Genomic DNA, 25995 nt, shown 5'->3' with positions numbered 1-25995 from the left:
CTAGACTATTTCTCCCAATATTTTCCACCCAGAGACAGATGTCGTCTAAATTCCCTCTTCAGCTGGTCTTACCTAGTCAAGGGAAAAAGAGGGAAAAGTGGAGGAGAGGGGGGGAGAGAAGGGAGGAGGGGGGAAAGGTGAAAAAAAGAGGAGGAGAGGAGGAGGAGGAGGAGGAGAGGAAGAAGGGGAGGAGAGGGGAGGATGAGAAGGAGACGGAAGAAGAGGAGGAGGAGGAGGAAAGGGAGAAGAAGAGGAGGAAGAGGACAAGGAAGAGAAGGAGGAGGAGGAGAAGAAGAGGAGGGGAAGGAGGAGGAGATGCTTTTGGCGTTGGCACCCCATCTCTAGAATGCTTCTTCCAGAGAAACACACCTGGCACTTATAATACAGTGATTATCTGATCTCCCCAAGTATTTGTAGAACCATTTAATTGACTAGGAGCTTTATTGCTCTTACCACTTTTCCATGGGATGCATCTATACCAGGGGTCACCAAACCTTTGGACCTCAGGAACCAATAAATTCATAATTTTAAATCCCAAGGACCACTAATATGAATCTTTAAAAAAAGATAAATTGTATTTAGTGCATTATATTTTCTCATGGACCATCCGTGGTCCACGGACCACCAGTTGGTGACCACTGATCTATAGGATCATTAGCTCAAAAGAGGGCAGATGATGAAAATTTAGACAAGCACTGTGACTCCCACGCATGGATCAAAAGAGCCGAACATGCATCAAGCCAGAGGTGGGTTCCTATTGGTTGGGATGAGTAGGTGGTAACTCGACTTGCCATGCCCTTGAACCAGTTCTATCAGCTGCAGCACCATCTTGATTTTCGGTTCTGCACATGTGCAGAAAAATATTCATTCCAAAATCCCCCCCTTTAAATGTTGTATGCATGCGCAGACCGTTTTAGGTGCAAATGTGCACACATTTTTTGTGTGCACATTTTTTGCACGCTGAACCAGCAGTAATGCAGGTAGCAACCCACCCCTGCATCAACCCATTGCAATGCTGCTTTGGCTATTTTCATAGTTCTGCAGATGATGTTGTTTTCCATTCATTCTTTGAGCTGAATAGCTGCTTTCATCAACTGGGATATTCTCCAACTCCTCTTTTAAATATTTGCATTGTATCTGTAGATGCACACATATGGAAAGAAACACACACTCACACACACACTGTCTCTCGCACATGCATGCATGTCTAATTTGATTTAAGTGATGGCCTATCTGTTCATGGGTGGCCTGAAACTACAAAGAGTAAACAAATAACATCTGGGTGAGTTCTTTAATAAGACATGTCTTCAAAGAAGTGTGAAGAGAGCTTCCATCCTTCCACCAAAAACAAAGATCCAGACATAATTCAGTACTGAATTCATAATTGATTACATTTTCAGCCCCAGCTTGCCATGCACTTTATCAGTAATGATTTAGTTTAACCCAGCTTGAACTGTAAACAAATCTAGCACATCCTGGATCATCATTTGTTTGTTTATGATGCTCATATGTCAACCATTCTCAGTTTTAGGTGATTAACAATGTAAACAAATGTAATAACTCTCAACCCAAATTAGTAACCCATGCAAATTCTGAAGCAGCAATGTCATATCAGTATTCATTCTCTCTCTCTCTCTCTCTCTCTCTCTCTCCCTCCCTCCCTCCCTCCCTCCCCCCCTCTCTCTCCCCCACCCATCCAGCCATCCATCCATTCATCCATCCAGCCATCCAATTTAGAATCCTCACAGAGGGATGTGCAATACGCTCCAGTGGTGGGTTCCTACCGGTTCGGACTGGTTCGACTGAACCGGTAGTAGTTTGGTGGCCTGGGTCACTGGAACCAGCAGGGACCCAGGCCTGCCACACCCCTGAACCAGTTCTCCCGGTGGCGCCTATGGCGGCACCATCTTATTTTTTGCTTCTGCAAATTCGCCGAGCAATTTTTATTGCATTTATGGTGAAAAGCGCACACGCATGGAGCACACATCTGATGCACACGTGAGCAAAGTGAGCATGCACATGCAAAATTATGCACATACTAAACTGGCAGTAATGCCAGCAACAACCCACCCCTGATACGCTCACTGGAATGCACACATTGTTCCTGGGCTGCCACATTTTCTATCAGCTACAGTTTCCAGGTGTTTTCAAGGAGAACCCCAAGTAAGGCATCTTTCCTTAGTCGGAACATGGAAGTAACTCAACTATGAGTGACTATGAGCAAGCCTGACCACCCACTAAAGTTCACAATTGACACAAAAGATGTAATAGCACAAAAGCTCCATATCTGCCATCTGCTTCTGAAACAGGAATTAGAAGTTATATCATAAGGTCTCAAGCCACGCACCACGCTTTCCTCGAGCCTCCAGGTGGTCAAAAACTGCTTCCCCCAGGGTCCGGAGGCCAGAAACGCCCCATTTCCAGACTTCTGAAATTTCTGGTAGGCCCATTTTTTGCCCTCCAGAGGCTTTCCTCGAGCCTCCAGGAGGGTAAAAACTGATTCGCCCAGGCTCTGGAGGCCAGAAATAGCCCATTTCCAGACTTCCGGTAGACCTGTTTTTCAACTTTCCCGAGCCTCCTGCACTTACTTTGCAAGATAAACGGGCTGCGTGGAGACTCCTGGGGGGGTGGGCGGAGCCAGCCCTGTGGTGGCATGTTGGGGTTCGCTGAACCGGACAGAATCTTAGCTAGAGGATCGACTGAGCCCGTGCGAACCCCCAGCAGCCACCTCTGGAACTGACTCTTCAGAAGAAGGGGAAAAAATTGCAAGATATTTTTCCCCCGCTATCATGTTTTGAGTAATAAAACTGTGTGATCTTCTGAATACAAACATCCAATTCCAGTGCACGTCAATTCAAGGATGTCTAACTTGCCAATGTGTAGCAATGTCATCTGTCATTGTGTTGACGGTTCCTATCTTCAAGCTTGTTATATATATTCCATCCTCCTGCTGTTACCCAGTCTTTGAAGTTTCAGGTTTTCTTTTCTTCCATGGCATCTTCAGCCACGAGACATCCCAATGCCTTTAATCTAACCATGTCATAAATACCATTAGTTCTCCGAAAGATTCTGAGCTCTTTCTCAGTAGCATCTCGAATGACACCCAACCGGAGGGGACCATCTATATTATCAATCACTGTATCCTGTATGTCCTTGTAGCCTTCTTATTACAATACAGGAGGGCTTCTCCATTCCCTTCTCTTGCTCAGTATGAAATGAGGCTTTGCCATTTTCACTGAAGTAATTATCTACCTTCAGCACCTTCCAATATCGCTGCTGCCTAAGATCGGTGCCTACTTTCAGGACTTAAATGACCCTGCTGGTATTAAATTACTGGTATTATAACCTCTTAACATTACACTCCTGGTATTACTAATAAAGGAGAATATTTGTAGCTCAGGGTCGACATGAGGGGTCCTTGGTGCTCTCTGAGCTTGCTTGTTTTCCTGCAGACGATATACTGTTTATAAAATCCAGGTCAATCTCCAACCTGGATCCAGTGTTTTAGGTTTTGCTGATCAATTGGTTCTTTTTAATCTCCCTCACTCCATCCTGCCCATATAATTCAGGTAAATATTCAGTCCTACGAAATTTGCATGACTGAATCTAATGGCTGAATCCCCTCTTTTATTCTTTAAATATCTGTTCTAAAAATGTGGCCTTCTAGATAATAGCACTCCACTCATCTTAAATGAGGTATGTCCAACCTGCGGCCCATAGGCTGCATGCAGCCCTGGATAGCTAGTAATGCTATATAGATTTATACATTGACTACATGTATAATGAGCCGAGGTGGCGCAGTGGTTAGGGTGCAGTACTGCAGGCCACTTTAGCTGACTGTTATCTGCAGTTCAGTGGTTCTAATCTCACCGGCTAAAGGTTGACTCAGCCTTCCATCCTTCCGAGGTGGGTAAAATGACTACCCAGATTGTTGTTGGGGGCAATATGCTGACTCTGTAAACCGCTTAGAGAGGGTTGAAAGCCCTATGAAGCGGTATATAAGTCTAACTGCTATTGCTATTGCTACATTATATATTATACTTATCAGAATTTTTGTGGGTGGAATAGGTTGAGGGAGAGAAAGAAAAAACAAAAATGGCCATTTTTTGCTCATTTCTGCCTTCCCCATAGCAATAGCAATAACAGTTAGACTTATATACCGCTTCATAGGGCTTTCAGCCCTCTCTAAGCGGTTTACAGAGTCAGCATATCGCCCCCACAGTCTGGGTCCTCATTTCACCCACCTCGGAAGGATGGAAGGCTGAGTCAACCTTGAGCCAGTGAGATTAGAACCGCTGAACTGCAGATAACAGTCAGCTGAAGTTGCCTGCAGTATTGCACCCTAACCACTGTGCTACCCATCCCCCAGGAGCTATCTAAAAGCTTCCTAAAAGCTATCCATGCCCTGCGCGGCCATTTCGGTGAAGGGGGCAGGGTTTTGGGAGGCAAAAAATGCTATGTTCAGTGTATAAGACACACCCAGATTTTCAGCCTCTTTTCTGAAGGAAAAAGGTGCATCTTATACTCCGAAAAATACGGTAACTCTGGCCCTAAATAGAGCCAGAGTTGGTGAATTCTTTTATGGGGCACCTCCAAGAAATCTGAGTTCAGAAAATCCCCAAAGAAGGGAATAGTAAACCCAAAGACATTTATGTATTGTTGCTAGGAAAACTACCATGCTAAAAAACAAACAAACAAAAAAAAGGATAAGTAAAACCTAAGACACTCAGTTGGAAATTGACCTGGGTTTTATATACAGTATATCTGGCAATATATTTATTTCTGTTACATTCCGCTGGGGGTGTGGTGATCTCACATGCAGTGGTGGGTTCCGGATCCCGTTGCAACCGGTGCATGTGTACTTACTGCCCATGATGCTCCAGCTGCTCGGCGTAGCATTGCGAAGGTGCCATATGCTCCGTGTTCATGTGCGTAAGCCCCAATTGGCTCAAATGCAGGTAAGGAGGACAGGCAGGCCCTCTGAAGCACTGTACCGGAATGGTGCCTGGTGCTACCAGCAGGCACTGGTACGCCCGTACCAGGGTGTACCAGTCGTATCCCACCACTATTTAACTATCATTTGAAGAGGGGTTAAAATCATACTCTGACGATGCAAAAAAAAGAGGAAAAGGTTAATCCCTGATATTCTTGACTAGGGCTAGGGGGAAGAAAATCCAGATTTTAATTTCTACAAAGCAACTGTTAATTGATGCCAGCAGTACTGAGTTAGATATGTGTCTTAGAACATAAATCAGTTTCACAAGCCTCTTTAACTATCGATTCAACAGGAGTACAGTTGCTCACACGGTTAGGACGCTGAGCTGACAATCGGCAGGCTCGCGTTCAAGAGCCGGTTGGCTGCCATGTGCGCTCCCATCACTCACTCGAGCTCCTGCTGGCTCAGCAGTTCAAAAGCTGGTGACTGTGAGTAGATAAATGGGTACCACATTGGTGGGCAACCTAATGGGGACATGAAAGGACACCCACTGAACTAGTGGGGGCAACTGTGATGTCACCGGTTAATCTTTCAACCTGGAAGTGCTTTCAAACACAAGAACAGCAGCATCTATGTCAGGGTAATGACGATTTAAAGCTGACCAGCCAATGTAAGGCTGTAACTTAAGATGATGAAATGAGGATGAGTCAGCAGAGCTATCGCCACTTTAAGAAGCTGTCTATATAAGAGAGGTCACGTGAAGGCGCCTTTCTCTCCTAGTACCATGATGGCAAACCTATGGCACGCGTGCCAGAGATGGCACACAGAGCCCTCTCTGTGGGCCTGTGTACAATCACTAGCTGCTCTTCTGGTTTCCAGTGTGCACATGTGCACCAAGCAGCTGGTATTTGCAGGTGCAAGAGCACTGGAAAACAGCCCCCAAAACAGCCAAAAAACAAACCGTTTGGGGGGTTTGGGGGGGCTGTTTTCAGGGGCATTTTTGGGGCGTTTTCAGGCTGAAAACCGCCAAACAACAAGGCATGTACATGCCAGCCAGCTGGTCTTTGGGTTTCCAGCACTCTGGCGTGCACACATTCATGAGCATGCACGAACGTTCCGGTTTGGGCACTCGGCGCCAAAAAGGTTCGCCATCCCTGTCCAAGTGTCTCTCATCTCTCTCCTCGTGTATTATCTTTTTTAAAATATTTTTTTATTATTATTTTCAAAAAAAACACAACACATAAAATCTTCCTTCTTTACATACTGTAGAAAGTGTATCAGTTGGTTACAAAAGACTTTCGTTCATCTCTTCCACAGTCATCTCTTCCACAGTCATCAAGCATAATTCATATTAATTCAAGTATTTTAACTCAGATATTTATACATATTACCGTCATCATACCTCCATTTTCATTTAAATATAATTGTTTAAACATCCTTCATCATAAAATATACCAAGATTTAATACATAACCTCATACTGGTATTTCATTTGCTATTTCTAATATCCTCCAATAACACTGAATCCTTATGTCCTATTCTAGCTAAACATCCATAATATTTAATAACAATTTTCTAATCCTCCTTTCCAAATCACTGTTTACAATTTTCATCCAGTACATACATACATACATACATACACACACACACACACACAAATAAAAAAATAAAAAACCACACACACACACACACACACACACACACACACACACACACACACACACACACACATATATATATATATATATATATATATATATATATATATATATATATATATATATATATAGTTATTGTTATCCCTCCTTTATTTGACTATATCCTGTATCATAACATTTCCCCCCCTAATAATCAAGATTTAACTGAATCTAACTTAGTTCTTTTTTATTAACCTTTATATAATCCAAAAGGATTTCTAATCTTCCTTTCATGGGTACCATTCAATATTCATATCCAATTATTACTTATCATAACACTACACATTGTATACATTATTATAATTATCAATTATTTATTTAACTATATCTATTGTCACTAAATTTCACTAAGTTTAACTAGTTTTAAATTATACACTTCCATCTATCAACCTGTATCTTTCCAGTAGCAAAACAGACTCATGTTTTCTGCCATTTGTTGTATCAGTTCTTTAATCATCTCCTTAATCAAATTTGTATGGACTCTTCTTAGCAACTCCTTGCTTATAAAATCTCTCATGTAATTTTGATGCCCTTCTTCTGTTTCCTTAATCAGCTTATCCTTAATTGTCGGTAGTGTTATCAATGATGTTGCTAATAAAATTTCTCTCTTTAAATCCATAAATTATTTTGTTTTTTTCTTCTTCTTTTGTGTCTTGCCATATTCCTCTTTCAGTATTCCACTCTTTCCATTTCCAGAAACAAACCAATCACCATAAATATCAGCAAATTTAATTTCTTTATGTTCATTTTCCTCTTTGGTTTTTAGGATTCTAACCTCCACTTTTTCCACTTGATAAACATCTCCAACTTCTTCATCATATTTTACTATTAGATGCTCTAAGTCTTCCAACTTCTTCTCTGTCCTCTCAAATGTGTTTGATAATTTCTGAATTTCTAAGAATATCTTTTGCAGGCTTAAAGTTTCTTTCTGCTGTTGAAATTGTGCCATTATATCCAGCTAACAAACACTGCTGCTCTAGCTTGGAAGGTTTTTATAAGCATAGATTCACAATAAAGTTTTATTTTCACTTTTCTCTGGTTGAAGATATACTTCAAAGGAACATCTGTATGCTTTTCTTCTTATCACTCTCTATAAACAAGCAGTGAGACCTTGGAATGCCAATCCAGGATAATCAGTAAATAAAGTAAAAGTGTTTCATTTCTAATACACAAACCTCCAGCCTCTGAGTAGCAGTGTTATTGTTGAAATTTTCTTTGTTTCTTGTTGTATCGTTTTTGTATTTCAAGTTTAAAAAAAGGTCTGATTCTTGAATGAGTTAGAAAAACACCCACAGTAATGAAAGAGAATTTTAGTCCATAGGTTACAAAGAATAATAAAAGGAAAAAAAAATAGAAGAAAACTTAATCCATTCATTTTAAAAGGCTTGCATAAATTCCATCCATGAACATAGCATTTAAGAAGTAAGATAACCCACTGTCCAAATCCATTCCAAACTTAATTCCACCACTTAATTCGTCTGTTCTCCAATTTAAATTAATGTTAAGTTTTTTATAGGAAGTCTCTTTTAAAATGGTAAAAATTCCTCACCAGCTGTAAATACTTTCTCTTTCCATATCCTTCCATTTTGGAGCCGCCCCAACTTAATCAGCCTTGGTTGGATTTTTTTGTCTCCAGCTTGAAGAACTTTGTGATGTCCCTGAGATCAGCAAGACATATTCGTCCTGTTCACCGTCTCTGCGGGAAGGTTTAGGTCCGATTGGACCACCCAGCGGCAAAAGTATTGGCTGTGGTCTCGGAGCATTGAGACCACCCATCATTATCGTCGTGATGTTGGCTCCTCCTCCCTCCTGTATTATCTTCATAGTAGTTCTCCGTGTAGAGTTGGAGATTGATTGATTGCCTAGCTGTGCCTAGAAGGTGTGTGTATGTGTATGTCCTGTATGCCCTGTATATAGAAATCTTATATATAAACCAATGTTTGTAAGACAAATTTCTGTATCCTGTATTTTGCTCCTGGGTTCTCTCAAAATAGTAGTCACACCATGCACACTCTGACAGTCTACTCAATGCCCTTAAATCCAGATCCTTTCTCTACCTCCCCTCTCTGAACCTGGCTTTGAAAAAAAAGCTACCATATTTTTCAGAGTATAAGATGCGCCAGAGTATAAGATGCACCAAGGTTTCGAAGAGGCAAATTTTTTAAAAAAGGTTTTGTGCTCTGCAAACCTCCCCAAAAAGATATGGATAGTGTTTAGGGGGCTATCAGAGTAATCCTGGAGGGGGGGGGGGGGGACAAGCATTTTTTGAGAAAATGGGCCCATTTTTTTGTAAAAAAAAAAAGGGCATGGATAACCTTTAGGTAGCTTATAGAGTGCTCCTGGGGACTGGGGAGGGCAGAAATAAGCAAAAAAATGGCTTTTTTTTGCTCAATTTTACTACTCTCTAAAAGCTTCCTAAAAGCTATTCATGCCCTGTATGACCATTTTGGTGAAGAGGAGGAGTTTCAGGAGGCAAAAAAATCTGTATTCAGTGTATAAGACACACCAAGATTTTCAGCCTCTTTTTTTGAAAGAAAAAGGTGCGTCTTATATTTCAAAAATACGATAACACTGGCCCTAAATAGAGCCAGAGTTGGTGAATTCTTGTATGGAGTACCTCCAGGAAATCTGAGTTCAGAAATTCTCCAAAGAAGGGAATACTAAACCCAAAGACATTTATGCATTGTTGCTAGGAAAACTACCATGCTAAAAAAAAAAAAAGGTTTCTATTGGGGCTTAACAATATGGAGCCCTACGGTGAAGCATCTTTCAGCCTAGTTCCACACAGGAACTTGCATTGCTTTGTGATTCTCTCAACAATCATTCACTTCAGCTCCCTGATGCGAGATACCTGTTCAGTCCATGCAACCTGCTGCTTTAGAAATGAGAGTGAAGAGTGTCAAAAAGATTTAAAAGGGGGGATATATCAGAGGCAGAACGTGAATCCTGCCCACAGTGTAGTCTGCAAGGAATTATCCCTGAGAGGGACAGCAAATGGAAATTCACCTCCGTGCTGATCTGAGCTCTTGCAGTTATTCTTCTGGAAGCTAAGAAGCTAAGGAATATTATAAAAGGCAATTATGTTCCCTGTAAAACAAGACAACATCTTCTAAAGATTAATGTGACATTTAGGTTCGTTGTTGGTCATAGATTGTTATCTCACTTTCCTTGGTCAAGATAGGATAGGACATAAGCGAGGCTCAGAAAGAGTCGACAACCTCATAGCATCCCAGGAACTTCTGTTACTCCACAGCAGTGGTGAAACCTTTTTTTTTTACTACTGCTTCTGTGGGCGTGGTTTGGTGGGGTCATGTGACTGTGTAGTCATGCAACTGGGAGATCAAAAGACATTTAACAATGTCCTGCTGAGCAGGGTTGGACTAGATGACCTCCAGGTTCGTTCCAGCCCTGGATTATACTCTGAAGCTATGTGTCATGTTTGTAGTCCTTCCTTCCCCTTGTTTTTCCCTCCCTCCTTTTTTCCTTTTCTTTCTTCCTCTTTCTTTCTTCCTTCTCTCTCCCTCTCCCTCTCCCCCCCTCTCTCTTTCTTTCTTTCTTTCTTTCTTTCTTTCTCAGCACCCCCAAGCCCCCATTTTTGGTCTAGCAGGCTTAAGGGAAGTCTACTGGGAGCAAAAATGGACCCCATCCCCACCCCATTTTTGGCTGTGCAACATGTGATTGCTGGAACCTTTTTTTAAAAAAAACAATTTTTAGTATTTTTTACTACCAGTTCAGGCGACATTTTACCCCTGCTCCACAGGTATCTGCAGAGCATGTGTCGAAAGTCAAGACAGTGGCTGCAATGATGCAACCCTAGTATGGTCCATGGGCTGTCACTTTTATGTGAGCTTCACTGGGTGCCATCTGCTTCTGGGTGCAATTGAAGGTGTTGGCTATCACTGTTAAAGCCCTTTAAGGCATGGTTCCAGAATTTCAAAGGAACCATCTTGTTCCAATGGGACTGGCCCATTGCTCCAGCAGAAAGTGGCTAGGACAGTGATGGCTAACCTTTTTGTCATCGTGCGCCGAAAGGATGCCTGTGATAGCCCGCGCCTGCCCGCAACTATAATACAATGGATGCACAACACACACACAAACACCTCTGCATATGCACACATGACCCTCCCCCACGTGACCCCCCCCCCCAGATCCCGTTCTGGGCCTAGCAGGCCTCCCTGAAGTCTCCTGGGACCAAAAATGGGCAGCCGGGGGACATCTACCGCACCCACCCCATGCAACCCCCCCACCCCGTGCATGTTCACATGATCCCTTTTCTCCCCACACATACATGCGCATCTCCCACATGCACCCTGCCCCCAGTGCATGCACAGCAGAGACCTGAAAATCAGAAGGCTAGCGGGAGGCACACGTGCGCAGGAGTGCCCGCAGAGAAGGCTCTGTGTGCTACCTGTGGCACACATGGCATAGATTCGCCATCACGTGCCTAGGGATTTCAGCAGGCAGCGTCTAAGTGAAGAGCCTTTCCTGCTGTGGGCCCCTCCTTTGGAAGCCCTTCCAGGTGGAGGTGAGGTCTACCCCCAGACTTTGGGTCTTCCGAAGGAACTTTGCCAGTTGAGATGGCACCCTGATGGAGGTGCTTTACCACAGGGGTGCTTGGGGTAGTGACAGGGAAAGGACTACCTCCTCTCCACTCAGGCTTTTAGTGGCCTTTTAGTCTAATTGAGTCCTCTGTAATTTTCACTGTTCCTGTATTTGCTATTTTAATTTTATTTTATTTGTAAGTGACCCATTTGCTTTGGATAGAGAGGTGGGCAGCAAATAAATTTAATGAATAGCATATATTATTTATTTATTTATTGAATAATATGATTTATTATTTATATGTACAACAAATAAATAATAAATATAGACAGTATATTTTATAAGCATCGCACACCGAGGCTTCGACCACACCATTGTAGATGGCATCTTGACATCTTTTACCATACCTGTAGATACCTCTCTCTATATAGCTGAATCTAGATTTAAATCTGAATCTCCCCACTCCATGTCCAAACCCTTAGCCTCTATATAGCAAATGATTGCTTTCAAATGCAATGTCAATTTTTTTCCATGTATATTTAATGAAGTTTTTCTATTAGACCCAGTTAGGTAAAAGTAAAGGTTCCCCTTGCACATATGTGCTAGCCGTTCCTGAATCTAGGGGGCGGTGCTCATCTCCGTTTCAAAGCCAAAGAGCCAGCGCTATCCAAAGATGTCTCTGAGGTCATGTGGCCGGCATAACTCAATGGTGATCCCTATTTTTCTACTTGCACTTTTTATGTGTTTTCAAACTGCTAGGTTGGCAGAAGCTGGGACAAGTAACCGGAGCTCACTCCATTACGCAGCGCTAGGGATTCGAACCACTGAACTGACGACCTTTTGATCAACAAGCTCAGTGTCAGCCACTGAGCCACCACATCCCTTATAAGCCCCCATTCTCCCCTCCCGCCACAAAAAAGAAAGGAAGAAAGATACAGTTACTTCTAAGCACTTTTCTTTATTGTTCCTCACCTACAGACAGAAACCTTGCCAAAGTAAAGCAATTCCTTGCATCATTACAGAGAATTCTTGGAGAACTTCTAAGGAGGAGCGGTCTTAGCTCTCTTCCTTCCAGTCAAATTGTCTGCTCTTCACTGTCTCTTGGTCCTCTGGAATGCAGCCCCTCCTCCCTCCTGGGAATCCAGACCTCATTCCACCACAATTGTCTATGGAGATTCTCAAGTCATCCACCTCCCAAAGGTGCTTTTTTCAAAAGGCAACCGGACTTCCTTTTGTTTTTCCTTGAAGACCTTTCCCTTCTCATCCAAGAAGCTTCTTCAGTTTTTGTTCTGCAGAGTGCAGACTTTTTTTTTTAATTTGCCTCCTCAAAATCTTGGTGTGTCTTATACTACGAAAAATATGGTACGTAATATAATGCCAGCCATAATTTTTTTTTTGTATCCCACTGCAATATCCTGTGGCAGTTTCCATATTTTATTACCTCTGGCAGCCATTTTCCAGTACTCCATTAGCAAATTCCATAATATACTAGAATATTTGAGAACTGATGTGTATCTATAAATAAAGCCCTAAAAAAAACCAAGAAAAGAAGAAGCTTTTCAAAAGAAGAGTGGAATGGGGGGGGAGGAGACGAAGCTCCAGGAGAAATGCATGAAAATGCAAGTAATTCAGAGGGAAAGAGGAGACAAAGGGTTGGGTGGAACTGAATTCCTGGATGAAGGAAAGAGAAGGAGCAGCCATCTTGCCTCCAAGCCAAGTCTCAAGTGAATGAATTCCACTGCAGGCAAGGTTTTGATGAGACAAACTTGGTGACAGGGCTCTCTGCTTTACATAAGGGCTGAGGGGGAGAGAACTGACAGCTCCAACATCTTCTGAGCCCTAGGGCAGTCTTATCCAGAAAGCAGAAAACAAGTTGTCAGTCCCACAAAAGCAACACAAATGGAAATATAGCAAGGGGGGAGCAGCTGGAGGTTGAGAGTATAAGAAAAGCAGAGCAAAGGGCCAAGGCACTCTGCATGGACTCAACCCCTCAATGCCAAGTGCTGTTGGCTAATTAATTGGCCTTAGTCTGCCACAGGGTAAGTTTTCATCTTCTTCTTCTGCCTATACATTTATTTCTGAGAATGCCTCCCTTTCCCTTTCCCTCTGTCAACCTCTCCCCACGTGGGCTGCAGAAAAAAGGATGGGAGATCTATACCATTTTAGACAAGTGACTGTCCTCTCTCTTCAGAGGTGGGTTCCTACCAGTTCGCACCTATTCGGTAGAACCGGTTCGTCAAATCTACCGAACCGGTTAGAAGAGGTTCCACCAGTGGACCCGGAAAGCAGGCCACACCTACAGAAGAGGTTCCAAAATTTTTTGAAACCCACCACTGACTTGCATGCTTCAATGCCAGAGTTTCTGAGCCAACATGACTGGAGGAGGAATTCTGGGAATTGAAGTCCACAAGTCTAAAAGCTGTCAAGTTTGAACATCCCTGGGGGGGGGGGGAGTTCTTTAGGGTTAGGGGTGCAAGGATCTTGTAACTTGACAGCTTTAAAACTTGCATGCTTCAATGCCAGAGTTTCTGAATAGCTACTTGGACCGACCTAAGTACTAATTCATAATTTCATATCCGGTCACATGAGTGGCAAGCCACTCCCACAAAGGAGGCCACACCCACAGAGTAGGTTCGAACAATTTTTGAAACCCACCACTGTCTCTCTTCTTAAAAACCTCCAGTGATGAAGCACCCACAAGGTCTGAAGGCAAGTTCTGTTCCACTGGTTAATTGTCCTCATTGTTAGGACGTTTCTCCTTAATTCCAGGTTGCTTCTCTCCTTGATTAGTTTCCATCCATTGTTTCTTGTCTGGCCCCCTGATGCTTTGGATAATAGGTTGATTCCTTCTAGAGAGCCGAGGTGGCGCAGTGGTTAAATGCAGCACTGCAGGCTACTTCAGCTGACTGTAGTTCTGCAGTTCGGCTGTTCAAATCTCACCGGCTCAAAGTTGACTCAGCCTTCCATCCTTCCGAGGTGGGTAAAATGAGGACCCGGATTGTTGGGGGCAATATGCTGACTCTGTAAACCGCTTAGAGAGGGCTGAAAGCCCTATGAAGCGGTATATAAGTCTAACTGCTATTGCTATTGCTATTCTTTATGGCAGCCCCTCAAATGTTGGAGTACTGCTATCATGTCCCCCCCCCTAGTCCTTCTTTTCTCTAAACTGGCTGTACCCAAATCCTGCAACCGTTCTTCATATGTTTTAGCCTCCAGGCCTTTCATCATCTTAGTTGCTCTTCTCTGCATTTTTTTCCCAGAGTACAAAATCCATCAAAATCGAATCCATCGTCGGTAAGAGCTGCAACCCGTTTTCTGAATGGAGGCTAGTTTTCATGCTCGTAACTTGTAACTGAATATACAGGGTAGTCCTCAATTTATAACCATTCGTTAGTGACCGCATTGCAAGAGCATTAAAAAAGGCTGGTCTTCATACTTATGACGGTTTTAGCATCCCCATGGTCACTTGATCAAAGTTCAGGTGCTTTGCAACTAGCGCATGTTTACAATGATTGTGCCACCCTGGGCTCATGTGACTTTGCACAAGTGAAGTCAAAGGGGGAAACTGGATTTGCTTAACAGGCACTTGACAAGGGTGGTGATTCATTTAGCAACCACAGCAAAAAAAAAATATGCAAAATTGGGTGTGACTCACTTAATAATGGCAATGGAAATTCTGGTCCCAACTGTGGTCATAACTCAAGGACTACCTGTAATGCTTGTTGTTGGGTTAGTGCCACTTAGCCAGCCAACAGAAGATGCTTCCTTTAGACCTAGGATAGGGATTTAATGGCATAATTTATCTGCCACCCTTAGGAAGGTTGGATATGTACAATGGTTACTACAGGGGTGGGATTCAAATAATTAAGCAACCAGTTCTCTGCCCTAATGACCAGCTGGGTAGGTGGGACTCAGTGGTCATGTGATTGGATGAGTGTGGCCAACTCAACATCACTCACATCGTTGGGCGCTTCGCCTTAGCTGTTGCAATGTAATAAGGGTTAACAAAGGGGCAGTTTCTGTAAGCAGGTCAATAAAGATTAGGCTAGGAACATGACCAGAATGTTTCCTTCCTGCCTTCCTTACAGGATTAGCCATGTAAAGTGAAAACAAAACCAAAATAAGATTTATTCCAAAAACCGGTTCTCTGGACTGCTTAGAAAGTTAGCAACCAGTTCTCCGGGATAGATGCGAACTGGCTGAATCCCACCACTGGGTTACTACAACCACAGTCTGCTCCAAAGATGTCTACTGCAGGGATGGGTTTCAATTTTTTTTACTACCGGTTCTGTGGGCGTGGCCGCCCTGACGTGACTCTCTCTCTCACACTCACACAGTTACATGCCCCCCCCCACTTATCCTCACCCACAGAACTGCGAAAATGTCTGTTTTGCCAGCTGGGAGGCCGGGAAGGCCACGTGGAAGGCAGGGAAGCATGGCAGGGCCGCGGGTAAGGAGGCAGGGGCAGGTAGCTAAGCCGCGACTTGCAGGCTTACCTGGCAGACAAATCAGGGGGTGCAGCGCTTCAGGCAGGCAAGCTGCAGGGCAGAGATTGGGTGGGGCAGGGCCAGCGAGTGGTGACTGGGGAACCTGTTCGGAGGGTGTGGCCAGGCTGCCATTACTACCAGTTCGGAAAGGTATGTCAGATTTTTACTACCTATTTGGGCAAACCGGACCGAACCGGTAGGAACCCACCTCTGGTCTATTGATTGTACTGACCACCAGTAGACATATGTTCACTGTCTTAAAGTCACCTCTGCTAACAAGCTATTATATCAGTCTATGTTCCTCTTCATGTCACACCTCAGTGTCTCATTATATAGTGATGGTTAAAAGCACAAATGCCATGGAAGACCGTTCTCTGCAGAACTGAGGATGTTCCTACCCTTCTCACCATAATCACAGTTCCTACCTTAATCACTGTATTGATTAATTAATCATTCACCCATCCATCTATCCATATGTTTATATAGATGAATACTCAACTCCATATGGCTTAGGGAAAGGCATGTGTAATATTGTAGGGACACTGGGAAAATAATGGAAGAAGGATAGATATGAGCTCTCGAGAGACAGAGGGTGAGTGGTTGGCAGGTTATCTGATAAAGGGAAGCTCAGTCCTGATCTGTGTTTTTCAACCACAGCAATTTTAGGATGGTCGACCTCTGCTTCAGAAAAGGGAGAAAAAGTGGAGAAAACATGGAGGAAATGTGAAGGTGAAGTTAAGGAAGAGGAGAGGAGAGGGGAGCAGTGGGGAAGGGAGGGGACAGGAGAGAGGAGGGGAGAGGATTGGAGCAGAGGGGAGAGGAGAGGAGGGGATTGGAGCAGAGGGGAGGAGGAGGGGAGAGGATTGGAGCAGAGGGGAGAGGAGAGGAGGGGATTGGAGTAGAGGGGAGGAGGAGGGGAGAGGATTGGAGCAGAGGGGAGAGGAGAGGAGGGGATTGGAGCAGAGGGGAGAGGAGGGGATTGGAGCAGAGGGAAGGAGGAGGGGAGAGGATTGGAGCAGAGGGGAGAGGAGAGGAGGGGATTGGAGCAGAGGGGAGAGGAGGGGATTGGAGCAGAGGGGAGAGGAGTGGAGGGGATTGGAGTAGAGGGGAGGAGGAGGGGAGAGGATTGGAGTAGAGGAGAGGAGGAGGGGAGAGGATTGGAGCAGAGGGGAGAGGAGGGGAGAGGATTGGAGCAGACGGGAGAGGAGGGGATTGGAGCAGAGGGAAGGAGGAGGGGAGAGGATTGGAGCAGAGGGGAGGGAATTGGAGCAGAGGGGAGGAGGAGGGGAGAGGATTGGAGCAGAGAGGAGAGGAGGGGTGGGGAGAGGGGAGTAGCAGGGAGAAGGGAGGAGCGGAAGAGACCGGATGGGAAAGGAGGGAAAAGAAAGGAAAGGAAAGGAAAAAAGCCTGAAATAGTATTTTCTTTGGAGCCTGAGAGATGTTACTGAGGTGAATTAAAATGTTATTATATAGAGAAATAAAAATGGATTAAACAAATTGGCACTTTCATTTCAGCTTCTCATTAACCAGCATCCTTGATTTCTTTTCCTTACACTTCTCTCTTGCTTTGTTAGCCAGGATAATTCTCCCGTCTTCCTGTGTTGTCTTTTAAATTCAGGCCCAACCCTTTCCCATGACTAGGAGTGAAACTGACATCAGGCATCAAGTCAGACTGTTGGGCAGACTCCAGGAAAACCTTCACCAGTCATGCCAACTCAATTTCATCGGAGGGACCAGAGACTGAACCTGGGTAAGAGGCTTTTGCTGGCTATAACTAAAACTAAAGGCCTTTCTGGGAATAAATGAAAGTTGCAACACTCAGTGAGTATTTTTTACTATAAGAACTAGGGAAGTTATTAAACAAGACACATCCCTAAATATAGTAGAAGCAACATTCCTTCTTGGTGTCTTTTTCTTCCTTTGGTATGGCTCTAATGGCAGAAAGTGAAGAGGAACTAAAGAGCCTCTTGATGCGAGTGGAGGAGAGTGCAAAAATTGGCTTGAAACGCAACATTAAGAAACCTAAGATCATGGCATCCGGCCCTCTCAATTCCTGGCAAATAGACGGGAATGAAATGGAGGTAGTGACAGATTTTATTTTCCTGGGCTCCAAGATCACCACAGATGGGGACTGCAGCCAAGAAATTAAAAGATCTTTGCTCTGGAAGAAAGCTAGGACAAATCTAGCATACTAAAAAGCAGAGAGATCACCCTGCCAACAAAAGTGCATATAGTCAAGACTATGGTTTTCCAAGTTGCTGTGAATGTTGGACCATAAGGAAGGCTGAGCACCAAAGAATGGAGGCCTTTGAACTATGGTGCTGGAGAAGATTCCTGCGAATCCCTTGGACTGCAAGGTGATAAACCAGTCAGTCCTAGAGGAGATCAACCCTGTCTGCTCTTTAGAAGGCCAGATCCTGAAGAGGAAACTCAAATACTTTGGCCACCTAATGAGAAGGAAGGATTCCCTGGAGAAGAGCCTGATGCTGGGAAAGATTGAGATCAAAAGAAGAAGGAGATGTCAGAGAATGAGGTGGCTGGATGGAGTTAGAGGAATTGTTATAGCAATAGCACATAGAGTTATATACTGCTTCGCACTGCTTCATAGCCCTCTCTAAGCGGTTTAGAGAGTCAGCACATTTTTCTCAACTATCTGGGTCCTCATTTTATCCACTTCAGAAGGATGGAAGGCTGAATCAACCTTGATCCGTTCAGAATTGAACTGCTGGCAGTCGGCAGAATTAGCCTGCAATACTAACCCTAACCCCTAACCACTATTGTCACCATGTGTTGCTATTGCAAATGAATACTATCAGAGCTGACACTAGCCACAGCATAGAACAACTCAAAGAAGTAGTGCAATTTTTCCAACCCAGAGAATAACTGACTTCACCCCTCTGCTACATATAAGACACGTTTTCCTCCTTTCTTTTAATATTCCCAATAATGAGACCACAACACATTCTCTCTTGGGCTCACCCTCCTTCCTAGACAAGCAGCAGAGAAAAATGATATCCATGCAAGAGGTAGACTATCGTTGTTATAATAAGCACTAAATTTAAAATTGTACCTCAGAACTAATTTTTCCTTTAAAAAAACATTCAGACAATCTGTACTTCGGCAAGAGGAAAATATAGATTATTTGTTTTAGCTTGGCTAGCAAGATATTTATCTCATCATAAAGGCTTGTTAAGTCAATGTTACTAGTGAGCTGGAGATCTTGGGAGTTTGGATAAAAGCCCATTTAAATTTCTGCTATGTTAGCAAAGTAGGCATGTGATTATTATTAGCAGAAAGATTTCCAACCGCTCCAACAGATGGCATTGTCCCTTTGTGAGTATGGATTGCAAGTATTCACGCCATATTTATCAGTTGTTGTGATTTTAATGCTAGTCTTACAACTTTGCTTTTCCAAGTCCTTACTATTGAGATCATGGCCAAGTCAACGTTTACACAGACCCTTGCTTTTTATTTTCAATTTTGTCTGAAAAGGATCACTGTTTTTCCCCAACTTATCGCTGGTACGTCTCCTGACAAATGTTTTGAAAAAGATCTTGGGCTCCGTGGATATTTCCATAACTTCATTCTTACAAATGCTAGTTGGCTGCATTCTTATGGGCCCCAGGACAGGCCTCAATCTCTTAACCAATTGCTAGAATTAAGAGGACATAGTTGTTTTTTTCTCTAGGAAATATCTGTGTTTTGTTACTATACCCACATTACCAATTTGTGAGGAACATACCATGAAAAAGAAGAGAAGGTTCCCACTGGGCCACAGAGGTCATCTATTCAACATACAGTGATACCTTGATACTCAACTGCTTTGAAACTCATCCCATTGGTACTCGGTGTATTTGATGTGAAAACTTTGTTATGGTGTTCATTATTTGTTGATACTCAACAAGGGTCGAATTTGTCACTGTCAGCTGTCTTGTGACTCACTACATTAGTCCTTATGGGAAAAACTGGTTTGGTACAGATCATTTTTGGATCTCATTGCACCTCCTGGAACCAATTAACAATGAGTACCAAAGTACCACTGCACTCCATCCTGTTCTGATTTAAAGCAATATTGTCTCACCAGGAAGATATACTACAAGGCTGCATCTCACCATTGTTGGTCATCTATAACTGATTTTCAATGACAGGTTGCATTATATCTGACCTTTAGTTCTTGTGGGTGATAAACATTCATAGATTGCCTCCTCCCAAATGAATATACACATGGTCCTTAAATTACAACCACAATTAGGACCGAAAAACTTGTTGTAAGTGGTGCAATTAAGCAAGACCATCACGTGATGACAACTTGTGACCTTCCCTGGTAGCTTCCCCACTGACTTTGCTCATCAGAAGCTGTCTGGGAAGGTTGCAAATGGCAATCACATGACTGCAGGATGTTGCAATTGTTGCTAGTGTGAGCTGCTGCCACACACCGAAATTGTGATCACATGACCCCAGGGACACTCTGCCGGGTATGCTTCAAGGTGCTACCTGTCACCCATAAGCCCTTCATGGTAGTGGATCTGGGTACTTGAGAGACCGCCTACTGCCAATCACCTCCACTCGACCTATTAGATCCCATAGATTAGGCCTCCTCCGAGTCCCATCTGCGGTCAATGTCGACTGGCAACCACGCGGAGGAGAGCCTTCTCGGTGGCAGCTCCGACCCTATGGAACGATCTCCCCGTGGAGATTCGTACCCTCACCACCCTCCAGACCTTCCGCACAGCCCTCAAATTCTGGCTATCCCGTCAGGCCTGGGGCTAAAGATTGTAACCCACCCGAATGGTATGAATGTTGTGTTTTTTAAATGACGTATTGTCCTACGTGTTAAATGTTTGTCCCCCCCCCCCTTTCGAGTTGTAAGCCGCCCTGAGTCCCCCAGGGAAAAGGGCGGCATATAAATAAACTTCTCAAATCTCTCAAATCTCAAATCTCAAGTAAGTTTGAAGACCTGTTGTAAGTCCCTTTCTTCGGTATCATTGGAGTTTATAATGGTCATTAAATGAATGATTGTAAGTTGAGGACCACATGTATCTCATTTACTTTTGGAGTCTCCCTTCCAGTTGACTACGGACACTTCTTCCTGAGTGTTTCAGTTCATCATGTCCAGCAATCAACATCCCACAATGTTTCCTTTAAAGCAGGGTTCTCCAACCTTGGCAACTTTAAGACTTGTGGACTTCAACTCCCAGAATTCCTCAGCTAGAGAACTCTGCTTGAAAGCATCATAGTTTTGGGTAGGTGAGCACCATGTTAAATTTACTGGTTTGCAAAAAATACCCTGGAAATAGCTCCATGGTTGAGTCATTAGTGCCTGGAGCAAAAACAGATCTCTTTGTCTCATTCCACCCCCTCCAGACTGGATTAAGCGTCCATGTAAGAGGCATCTGAAGCAGTGGTACCCTCCAAAAGTCACACTTACGTCACTGAGTCTCTCTCTCGAGCTGCTCCGATGAAAGCCTTTCGATTCTCTGCTTGCACTTTCACTGTCACTATCTCGGCAGCTGTTTTGGCCCGGATTAAGCTGCAGAACAAAAGTAAGAAATAAAAGTTTACAGTCTGTTTAAGAAAGATGTGTGAAGGCATCCATTCTAGACTGGAGATGAAGCACAACAGTTGCTCTATCAAACCATCTCTTGGTTTGGTCCCAGTAATTGTGTTACCAAAGGCAAAAGTCGAAATAGCATCCATTCACGGTTAATTGAAACTTTTTTTCAACTTTAATCATGATAAACTATTGTCCAGGAATATAATCTAATATAATTGGGTTGGCAATATACAAATCATGTAACAATGTTGTACCTGTTTCCTTAAACCATACTATAAAATGTGATTGGTTGCTGTTTTCCTCAATCAGCCATAAGAGGGAGCCAGAATGACCGTTAACTCTCTGTTTGTTAGATGCTGATCTGATCTGAGTGTTTTGGAAGCTGGCTGTTAGAAAGTGCTGTGAGCTATTGTAAGTTTTGCAACTGCTAGCAAACTTTGAGTACCAGACTATTTGTATGATTATGGACTATGTTATTTGGATTATCCCTTAACTGAAAGACATTGATGACTGACTGTCTTATCCGTGTATGACTTGGGCTGTTTGATGGACTCTGATACCTCTATTTCCACGAAAGTAAAAGCCTATTTAAACTGCAGTGTCTCTGTATGCTGGTTTGTGTGTTCTCCAACACAACTCTCACAACGCTTCTCTGAATGCACTCACTCTCCCAATGGGGAGCTTACCTAACACAGGATTTGAGCATAATTATTTTTTTGGGGTGTGTGTGTGTTGAAAGGAAGGTTATGTGGCAGATTTTAGATCTATCTGTTCTGACCTAGGCTTCTTGAGACAGTAAAAATCACACGCTTAGTTCCAAAAACCCTCTTTTTATTTAAACGGCTGTGAATAATGTCATTCTCAGCCCATAATGATTCACAAACAGTCTGTAAAGAGGTCCAGCAGATGTCTGCCACAGTCTTTCAGGGTTAATGCTGATAAGCACCCATCTTTATCTCACTTGAAACACTGCCAATTAGTTTTGCAAGGCCACACGGAGCACAGAGTCACAGGGAGCTTCTCAGAGTTTGAACTGACTAGAATGAACAAATTGCTTCCTGCAAAGGTTCAAGTCCATTGTCTCCTCTTTTATGTCTTATGGGAGAGGCCAATCATCTCCACCCTTACTCCCGAGTCGTCCTTTTGTCTTAATTGTTCTTGCCTTCTGGAAGCTCTGTGCATGCATACACTGTGAACAGGCTCACACTGTTCTTCTGCCTCGGTGATGTCAGATTCTGGAGGGTCCGGAGGCAGCACATAACTACCAGATGACCCTGGCCCCCTGTCTGCCTCTGACTCAGGCCCCTTGTTCGAGCCTTCCCCAGATTCCAGGACTGGCCCATGTTCCTCCCCAACCTCCTCACTGTCCGAATCTGCTGCCAGCTCCTCAGGCTGCCAGCAACCACAACCACTATCCACTGTGCCTGAGATACCTGTCTACAACTATTTGCACTGTTCAAGTGACCCTGAGGGCACAGATAAACTCCAAGTGGCCTCAACATCTCTCAGAGGGAGTGCTAATGACCAGATGACTGCAAGGAATAGAAATAGAAATAGCACTTAGACATATATACCGCTTTACAGTGCTTTACCACCCCCTCTAAGCAGTTTACCGAGTCAGCCTATTGCCACCAGCAATCTGGCTCCTCATTTTACCCACCTAAGAAGGATGGAAGGCTGAGTCAACCTTGAGCCTGGTGAGAATTTGAACTGCCAAATTGCAGGTAGCCGGCAGTCAGCAGAAGTAGCCTGCAGTACTGCACTCTAACCACTGTGCCACCGTGGCTCATGGTCCTTCCATTCTCCACTGAAGAACCTTCTTGGATGAGAAGCAAATGTCTTCAAGGAAAAACAAAGAAAGTCGGTTGCCTTTTGAAAAAGCACCTTTGGGACAACCAAGACCTGGATGATTGAGAATCTCGACAGATGGCCTGTGGCCATCTTGTTCCCTGATAGACCAGCTCTGGACTTGGGCAAGTGTGACTGAGCAGATGGAACTAAATTCTGATTGTCTGAATGATTGTCTATCATTCCCCGACATGATACTACATCTAAGGACCCAATGGTGGCTGGTGCCAGCAATCAAAAGGAAGCATAACATCTTCATTTCCGATAATATTCCTGAAGTCTTAAACAGCTCTTCCTCATCACAAATTTTGTACCCCACAGAAACTTGGATAACGTTAATCAATGCTCGACAGTAATTTGGAAACCCTCCAATTTAGTGATCAAGTATGTGCTCTGTACACAGAAACATTCATATTTAATTGTTGGGATTTCAAGAAAATGTGGAAAAACTCTTGCCAGGAAGTCTGATAATCCACCGCCAGATATTATAGACAACCCTGGACTGGATAGCTCCTGGGATCGACGTTCTTTCATAAAGGATTTTGTGATTCAAAGTGTGGGATGCAATCAGAGGCTAAGTGCCACTGAATGCAGTGCAATATCCAAGGAGAAAGGTATTGGGTTGAATTTTTCATCATGGAGAAAAGCTACCTAGGTAGTCACTAAAGAGTCGACAATGACTTGATGGTATGTAATCATCATCATCACACTAGGGAACATAACATATCTGGGAGTACTTCATTTCGGGTACCCGTTCATAGCTTCGATCATGCTTTGAAATTATGACTCAAAGTTGTAACAAAGAAAGCACCTCCATCCCCAAATAGAAATGCATGCCTTATAGCAGGGATGTCAAACGCAAGGCCTGCGGGCCGGATCCAGCCCATGGGTTGGATCCAGCCCACGGAGTGCTTAAATCTGGCCCATGGAACCAGCCTGGAAATAGCAAAGGACCTACCCACAGTGCCTCTGGCAGCCAAAACGGGGTGGGTGAAGCCACATACAGCCCCCAACACATCCGGTTTTCAGCCTGGATGGCCTCCTGCAGCACTCTGCAGGCCAAAACGGGGCATGGGGGGCCGTGCAAGACCCCTGTGTCCTATTTTGGCCAGTAGGGTGCTGCAGGAGGCGTCCATCCAATCTTCCCCTCCCCCCCAGCCAGGCTGCAGAGGAGAACTACAATGCTGATCTGGCCCTCAGAGAAATCCAGTTTGGCACCCCTGCCCTATAGTATAATTTGCTCAGATTTGGTTAACAGATTCTCCATCAATCAGCCTATTTTGATTATATGACCCTACATTAGAATGATCTTGTAGAGAAGCAAGCTTCTTCATAATAAACCAACAAACGACCTGACATTTTGCCATTCAGCTAATTGTGAACAAATAAATAGACAGATGGATATTTCACCACCAAGTTATAGACAGTAAATATTATTTCAATCTACTAGCCCCTGACCACAATAGAAATTAAACGTACAAACCAGCCATTCATATGCAATTATTTCTTCACAACTACAGTAATCTGGGTTTTTAAGCTTTTCAAATATACTCAAAGACCCTGCTTTCCTTTGAATGTGACTGGCTAAAATGGCTATGCACACAATTGAAGCATGTACATCAGTAATGGTATTCTATTTTCTTCACTACTGGTTCGGTAGCGGGAGTGCGCCCACCCGCAAGCTTGCTCGGCTTGCACGCAGAACAACTGTGCAATGTGCAGAAGGTTGTTCCTGATGTCTGGGTAGGTGGGCGGAGCCTCATGCCACCACCACTACCAGTTTGGCCGAATCAGTGCAAACCGGCAGCATACACCTCTGATATGCATGTATAATCAGGTAGAGAATTCCAGAGAAATATGACAAACTGAAGATGTCTCTATAAAAGCAGAGGTGGTGTCCATGGCGAAGACCAAGAAACCAGTGACTGGTTACTTGGAACCTCTCTGGATAAAGAGAGGATGGGAGATGGCCCACATATTCTCTGAACAGCTGCACTTTGCAAGGAGGCCAAAGGACAGCAATTGTCCATGGGTTTCAGTGCTGACAGACAACAGGATCAGCAATCAGGTGAACAACTGTGATGAAGCCTTTTAAAGCAGTGGTCCCCCAACCTTTGGGGCACCAGGGACTGGTTCCATGGGGGAAGGGAAAATGCCATGAAAGTGGGGGGCATGGTTTCGCTCATGCACAGATGAAGCTTCACTTACTTGCACCTGGTTCCTAATGAACCATAGATTGGTGACAGTTTGTGGCCCAGGGTTTGGAGACCCCTGTTTTAAAGAACTCTAGGTTGTAAATCTCACTGTCAGGGCTGCAATATATCCCTTTTAGGATCTTTGGCCTGCCACACTTTCTCTTATTTCATTATGCTGTTCATTAGTGTAGTTGTTGGGAGGGGGGAATAGAAAGGAGTAGGATTGTGGAATGTGTTGTTTCATTCTTTTCTAAAAGACCAAGGTCATCTTTTGTCTCCGCACCTTTGCACCTGACCGGAAGCAGCTGGGTGGAGATGCTAGGTGGAAGAAGATGATTGGACCATGTGATGGATTGTGGGTGTGGGGACAAGATCATGAACTTTTAACTGGGTGGAATCCCAGGAAGCTCTTTAGAATTAGATTCCACAGATGTGCTAAGATGTACCCTAAAGATTTATTAAATTGGAACTTTAAGGATCATTTTGCCTTGGACTCTGATTTAATTCTACATAATGGAACGCTGACACTCACTTTCTAGGAACTTTTGAAAAATACCTATCACTAGCTAATACTAACCCTATCACTTAGATTTGTATACTGCTTCACAATGCTTTACAGCCCTCTTTAAAGGGGTTTACAGAGTCAGCCTATTGCCCCCAACAATTTGAGTCCACATTTTACCCACCTCGGAAGAATGGAAGGCTGAGTCAACCTTGAGCCTGGTGAGATTTGAACT

General features: G+C 43.8%; 1 protein-coding gene across 1 annotated transcript in view; it reads right to left on the bottom strand.

Annotated features, from left to right (window-relative positions):
* The window catches only part of LOC116507789 (autism susceptibility gene 2 protein-like), a 497199-nt gene that overhangs the window by 15722 nt on the left and 455482 nt on the right, over window positions 1-25995 (bottom strand). Inside the window, exon 3 of the mRNA XM_032216120.1 lies at window positions 21090-21191. Within this exon, the coding sequence (XP_032072011.1) occupies window positions 21090-21191 (102 nt within the window). The remainder of the gene's footprint in view (window positions 1-21089; window positions 21192-25995) is intronic.

This window comes from Thamnophis elegans, chromosome 4 (genome assembly GCF_009769535.1).
Source record: "Thamnophis elegans isolate rThaEle1 chromosome 4, rThaEle1.pri, whole genome shotgun sequence".
Lineage (NCBI taxonomy): Eukaryota > Metazoa > Chordata > Lepidosauria > Squamata > Colubridae > Thamnophis > Thamnophis elegans.
The sequence above is the reverse complement of the archived record's forward strand: the minus strand, read 5'-3'. Positions and strand labels throughout refer to the sequence as shown.